Consider the following 6,800-nt stretch of genomic DNA (forward strand, 5'->3'; position numbering starts at 1 on the left):
AGGAACCATGAAGTGCTTTTATTCAAGGAGTATATTTTTGCACAGTTTTGAGATACTTGAACTAGAGTATTTAATATATGTTTCAGAGGCAAATATTCCACAATTTATCCCACTACATTTATTTGAGAGCTTCAGTTATTCTTAAGGTGATATAAAAAGCTTTTAATACACAATAAATTGTTAAATTACAGTTGTTTACATTTGGTCTATTGACATCTAATAAACAGGAATGTGTACATTTCAAATGAGTTAACAGCTCCACTAAAAAGGGATTTTTTTTCTTCTGAACTTCTCAGCTGGTTTCATTTGAATAAAGTTTCCAATCATCCAATGTTCTATTAACAGATCAAAAATGAGAGAAAATGTCCATGAACTGAAAACAGATTTGTGTATCAGACATTTGTTTTTATTTTTGCTACTGTTATTGCTACAAAGCTGCTTGTCAGTCACTTGTCCAATGACCTTTGAGCCTCTGAAAATCAACTGACTATGTTTAACATGGCTGTAATTCCTAAATGGACGATGAAATATTTTTGTTAAACCCCTTGAATTAAAGCTGAAAGTCCACACTTCAATCAGGCTGTGATAGCTTCTTTAAAAATCTATCGTCTTGTGGGTTACAGAATTTAAATATAATCCAATGATAACAAAATGTTAGAGTATGTTCACATTTGTGTACTAGCACTTTAAGACCACTGCTTTATAAAGTACAAACCTGTCTAAAGACGAGTGGTACAAAGGTGTAGGAGAGCTTCTCTGTCTTTGTCTCCAAGGTCTCTGAGGTAAACTCCCTAAAAAAACAGATATAAAAAGCATGTATAAAAGACATAACTGCTGTCAAAACATAAAATGAATGAAGACGTATGGTGAAATGTGCATTTACATCCACAGCAAAGTTTAAATACCATATAGTCTATAATAATTAAATCCTAGGGACAACAACGGAAATGCTTTAGAGGTCAAACTCTTTGGCCTCTTAAACCAAAGTTTCCTCTTTCTATCCTTCTCTAACTTTCCTATGCATCATATTCATACCTGACTTTGAGTCAGAGTCTGTTGAGTATCTTCTCCCTTCCGCACACCCTTCATTGAAGTCTGAAAATGGCCCTCTCTTTCCTGTCAACCAGGTGAGAGATAAAAGATGACAGTGACGTTTGATTCCTGTCGTCTCTGTGCTCTACTGAGACACTGAGATGTTTGGACAGCACTGAGTCTGGCAGAGGGTTTAGCCTGGAGCATCCACACTCAGTATCTCATTATTGGCTCTTGCAGTTGCCTAATCCTGGACTTGCTTTAGGTTAAGATCTTAATCCTGTTGACCTGCATACCGTCTTGAGTCAAAATAACAATAAATACAGCACACTTTCTGCTCATATATACTTTCTGAAACTTTATTTATGTTCAAAACTCTTTTTTAGTTTTATGCTGTGGTACTGAAGGATACTTCCATGTGACTTTCACCATCTGTTTTTTAACTCGTCAGAAGAAGTCAGTAATAATGACGTATGATTTACTCTTAAAGGACTATCCCTACTTTTGGCATATTATAAGTTATAATGTTATTTACCTGTATCATTTTAATTTCTCATCTAGATCTAGATTCCGAGAATGAGAATATTTGTTTACGCAAAAATTACTGCATACATTTTCATGAAATTTGGGTTCATGTTACGAGGCCCTATAATCCAATCAAACGCATTATCATTCTGTATTAGAAAAAGCATTAAAAGGATCCATCCTCTGCCCCTTTTAATGGCTCTGATCCACAATTTTAATGGGTTCGTCCTTTGGCCACGCTCTACCCTTTCACCAAATCTGATGATCTGTGCAGCAATTTTTGCGTAATCCTGACACATGGGAAAATAACTGAAGTGATCACATAAACTCTTTACCACAGGAATTAGCTCAGGCACTGACTACTGTGTTTTAAGTCTGTCTGTTGACCAAACTGCCACTGTCACTGCTGATCTGTAATACATTTTGCAGAAACTAGCCAAAATTATTTCAGTGTCAAACTCCTGCTCATCATTAAAGTTATTATTAACAGGATTTCCTCATATTTGATGCATGGGATGCTGCTTTAATTTACAATTTGTATACTTAAATCACCACTAATGGGAGTTTAACATGCGTACTCACCATGAAGCCTCTCCCTGATCATCTGGCTCCTGCCACTCAGGGGGACATTGCTGTCTGGCAGAGAGCCATGGTCCATCTGATGGAACACAAACCCCCGCCATTTACAAACTCTTTTATTTGCTTTTTCTTGTGTAAATTAGCACATAAGCACAAACACCCGCAGAGAGGCTTATGTTGCTTCTAGACAGGAGCATACTGCAGGTAACTGGACTCACCGAATCATGAAAGACCTCCTCCACAAGCTGTCTGATGACTTTGGCGGGGGACAGCAGGATGGAGGCCTTATGCTGAGATTCGCAGGCTTCCAGGATGGAGTTGAGATTTACCCTGCGGTGGGCCAGGTCCTCACACATGCTGAGGAGAAGGCTGTTTAGATGGTCACTCAACTGGACTGGCTGAAAGGGACAAAAGAGAACAATTACTGAGGTGTACAAAGGTAATAACAGTGAAAAATAGAACTGGAATGTGGATAACCTCCAAATTCTCACCTGATTTTGAGGTAGGTGAAAATCAACTGACCAGTAGAGAGTCATACCCAGTGAATACACCAGCATCTGTGCAACAACATACAGTAATTAAGCTTAGGATGGGGTAGGACTGAATAAGTACATTTACCGTTAAAAACCAGGCCAACTTTCAGTCCTCTCTCAAGGTGTGAAACCCTGGGCTCCCATTTATCATTAAATATTGCAAAATAAAGTATTTTGGCTTTAAAATATACAGTTTTTGTGTATATTTGCAAGTCTATGTGTGTTATTCAATCAATTTTATATGCAAATGTATCAAATATAACTTTGATGTGCATAATATTCATATATTTCTTTAATTAGCCACTAGATGGCATCCTTGGACCTCTAAGGCGTCCTTCAACTCCTGACATTGCTGAGATTTAATACTTATAGGGAAAAAATATGTGTGATGCCAGGAACTTCTGGTAAATACACACATTTAAATGTTTAACATGCAAATGCAGTGTAACTTAATAGAATGTAGAATGAGCATTCTGAGTGTTTAATGGTGGGATCAGGATGTGTGCACAGACCCTCTCTATGGCAGGTTTGGTTGAGCTGGCACGGCCCTGCAGCATCTCTGGAGCGGTGAAGGTGGATACTTCATCTGATAGGCCACAGTTCTTAAATGCTAAGGTACCAGTGGCTGACAGCAGCAAAGAGGTGGGGCTTATGATATTGCACATATTGTTGGGGCCTGCAAAAAAAAGTGGGAAGTCGATAATATACAGTGTAATGATGCTGCTCCGTCTCCAGTAAAGACACGTGATGTGATGTGATAAAACAGCATAAAGCGTTAAAATATTTTGTTATGAAGCTCAGCAAAACACTGATTCCCATTGTGTTAACTGTGTATCACAACATCGAATAAGAAATGTTCATTTTAGCAGTGCTTTACCCTTATAGGAGATGTCCACTAAAGACTCTGCAGTGCCCAGCAGCAGAGACCAGACCTCCTCCTCCAGCAGAGGTCCTCCTCGTGCCTCCAGTACTTCAGCTAATGTAACAAATGTGCTGCTCATCCTGCACACATTCCAAGCACGCACCTGAGGTTGTACACACATACAACAGACACACAAGTTAGATAACACATAAAAAATAAACAAACCCACAAATGATTGCAATTTTCGTTCAATGTGATATTTCAAAGAGAGGTTTAATGTGCTTGGTATTGTTATAATTGGTCTATAATATATATAAAAATCAAATATGGGAGCAAAAAGTAATATATCTTTCACTAATATAAGGAAAATATATTAACAGGATGTCAAACTCATTACCCTCTTTATTCTGACTTAATTTCTCATCCATGGCCTCTTTACATTTTTTCTTCACTCTGTTTTTCTGAAATGATATTACTGTCTTTGTCACATCCTGCCAACAGCATTTTTTATCAAGACACAGATATGAGGGACTGTTAAAATAAACTTTACAAGAAAAGACAGTTCTTTGCGCTGGACTGGGATTAGATTATCTTAGTCCATTAGTCTCACTGTGTCTCACTGTATCTCACTCTCCCTGCCCCTCCCACTTTGTAATAGGCTTTCTACTGACCTGGGGCACTTTAGCATCACTGCAACTGTGTCATGATCCACTGTGAGTTATGTTACGTACTATGCTTATTCTGCTTGTGATATTTATTCCTGCAGTGATTTAAAATGATACAAATGTTGAGGTAAAAAAAACAAACAAACTAAGACATACAGTATTAGATTAAATTAAATTAGAAATCCCTTTTTATGATTCCATAATATGTGTGTTTTTCAACCTCTCAGAATACTGACTTAGACATTTATCATTAAACATAGTCTTTAAACAAGCCATAATACAGAAGCTTACTTAATAAACTCAACCTAAGTGATAAGTGTGTCAAATCATTATTAATCTGATTTAATTTTACCTGTTTTCCTATATAATAAAGACAGAATCAATAGTTTCATGCAATAAAACTGAACAAACTACATAGTAGATTTAGTAGTTTCCAGGCGTGAATCTTGAATTTATGTTGAAAGTATGTTGGTGTAAATCTTCGTAGATCAATATTTTACCCAAGCAGAACCATGATTATAGTACTACCGCTTTACAAGACAGAACAGAATATAAACAAGCACTAGTGCTTTCAGTAGCAGCTTTTTAGAAGACAAAAGTAAAAGAAACATTCATGTATAAAAACTCCACCAATGATTGTTGTCTAGTATATAGTATGGCAGGTATGAGATGAGATAATATGAACTTTATCTCCTGAGGGAAATTCAATGCATAGATAAGATTATGTACAGTATAAATATGGATGTTAAGGTGTGGTCAAATGAAATGATATGAATATCCTCTTTCTTGTGTCACTTTTATGTAGTTACAGAAAAGATAACAGTTCCGATTCATCTGTTACGACAAATCCAGCATGATATTTTTTTGATTTGTTGTTTTTATTTGACTGAATTTCTATTCATCTAAAGTTTCGAAGCACATTTCACTAATAACTATCCAAAGACTACACAAAGCATGCTTCCACCCATTCAATGAACTAATTACTTTAGGCCTGATTAAGTCCCTCCATGTGTCTTTAGACTGAACTTATCCTAAGCTCTTGACACCCAAACCGTTGATTTAATAAGAGGAAAGTCCTACAAGATTAAATGTTTGGCAAAAAGCACAGCAACATAGATGACCAACATGTGACATGTGAAAGAGATAGTACCTTAATGATAAAACTATTACATTGATAAGGAATCTGAAACCACATTTGTCCCACACTGTTATGACTCAAAGATCAAACAAGTAGGACAAGAAAACTAAACTTTAGCAGCTTTTCTCCTTCACAGTTGATTGCCTACAGGTGTAAAACTACTGGAGAAATGCTTTGACACTCAAAACTGAAAAAAATGGACCCACAGAGAGGCCAGGCTGATCACAATCCATGTCTAATCTTGCTTTTGATAATAAAATATCTTGAAAGGAAGCATTGATATTACATGTAGCATGTAAACACAGTCTGGCCTGTGACCTTTCCTGATTCAACTTTGACCATGAGCATCAAATTGCTCCCATTTCATATTTAAGACATTGTTTTGTGTTATTGTTGTTATTGTTCTCATTCATTTTGACATTTCTGTACATCTTATACCACAAATAACCACATCTGGCAATATCTAAACATGACGCCTTCCTCCATTTTTCAAATTCATCAGCATTACACATACTATTTTAATGTCAAAAACAGATAAAACACTTTAACGAAGCAGTCACCATCGCTGAGGCTTTGTATCCTATCATTGACAAACCACCATGATCCATTTAGCAGCCAACCACATGATTTAGACCCAGACAGGGGAGAAGCTGTACTTGAGAATTGGGGACAACATACATCTTCGAGATCTAGGTCTCAGTCTCAACCCTGTTTTCAACACCATACATTATCACATCAAAAGTCCACATTCACAGACAATGAAAATCAAATGTGGCAGTACTCACATTAATCCATCATGGTCATAATCCAGTGCATTTAGCTGCATCATAAGTAGCCTCTAACAAACAGCATACTTTACCAACATACTTCAGCAGGCCTCAGTACTGAAGGCAGCACTGTGCAGCTTATATTAAGGCAAAACTAGTAGATATTCTTATGTCTTCTTCAAAGTATATAAGATGAGGGGATTTTCATGTCATCCCTTGAGTATAGACAGAACACATTTGTCTAAGAACAAATCAGCAAACTGTCAAACAGACAGATCTACATGAGGAAGGATATAGATCAGATAGATGAGAAACAGAAACATTACCTGGTAACATATGTAACCAATGTCTGCAGTCTGATCCTGTGTATTATCGTCAGTGCTCCCACCACGGATCCAAAATAATCCTTGTGATCATCGCATTGCTGTTTTGACGTCCTTTGAGTAAAGGCTGCTCCTCTCTGGCAGGTAATTCATCAATGACATTAACTAAACATGGTGCCCTTTCATTTTCTTCTATTAACCACCACCACCACCACCACCAGGCTGAAGATCTGAAACTTTTTACTGTAATTGGCGCTATTCTTAGCTTCTTGCCTTTAAACACTTAATAGGATTTGCCTCGCGGTTTGACAGCGACAGGTCAGAGCCACCAATAGCGGGTGGCGTGAGATCAGCAACACCGATTTTAACTAATCCG

The 6,800-nt window shown here is 37.2% G+C and overlaps 1 protein-coding gene across 8 annotated transcripts in view; it reads right to left on the reverse strand.

Moving 5' to 3' along the window:
* The window catches only part of ptpn20 (protein tyrosine phosphatase non-receptor type 20), a 37,733-nt gene that overhangs the window by 27,392 nt on the left and 3,541 nt on the right, over positions 1–6,800 (reverse strand). For 6 of the 8 annotated variants that reach the window (XR_003937487.1, XR_003937488.1, XM_030155989.1 and 3 more), the window contains exons 1-8: positions 6,428–6,750; positions 3,547–3,694; positions 3,182–3,345; positions 2,628–2,693; positions 2,355–2,534; positions 2,140–2,215; positions 1,036–1,116; positions 716–791 (exon numbers count right to left, since the gene is read on the reverse strand). Coding sequence is in view for 6 of the 8 variants with exons in the window: in XM_030155989.1 (XP_030011849.1) it covers positions 716–791; positions 1,036–1,116; positions 2,140–2,215; positions 2,355–2,534; positions 2,628–2,693; positions 3,182–3,345; positions 3,547–3,670 (767 nt within the window). In the remaining 2 variants the exon portion in view is untranslated. Of the gene's footprint in view, positions 1–715; positions 792–1,035; positions 1,117–2,139; positions 2,216–2,354; positions 2,535–2,627; positions 2,694–3,181; positions 3,346–3,546; positions 3,695–6,427; positions 6,751–6,800 lie in introns of those variants that run through there. The other 2 variants (XM_030155988.1, XM_030155990.1) reach the window with 2 other exon arrangements.

The sequence above is a fragment of the Sphaeramia orbicularis genome, chromosome 15, assembly GCF_902148855.1.
Source record: "Sphaeramia orbicularis chromosome 15, fSphaOr1.1, whole genome shotgun sequence".
In the NCBI taxonomy this organism is placed as follows: domain Eukaryota; kingdom Metazoa; phylum Chordata; class Actinopteri; order Kurtiformes; family Apogonidae; genus Sphaeramia; species Sphaeramia orbicularis.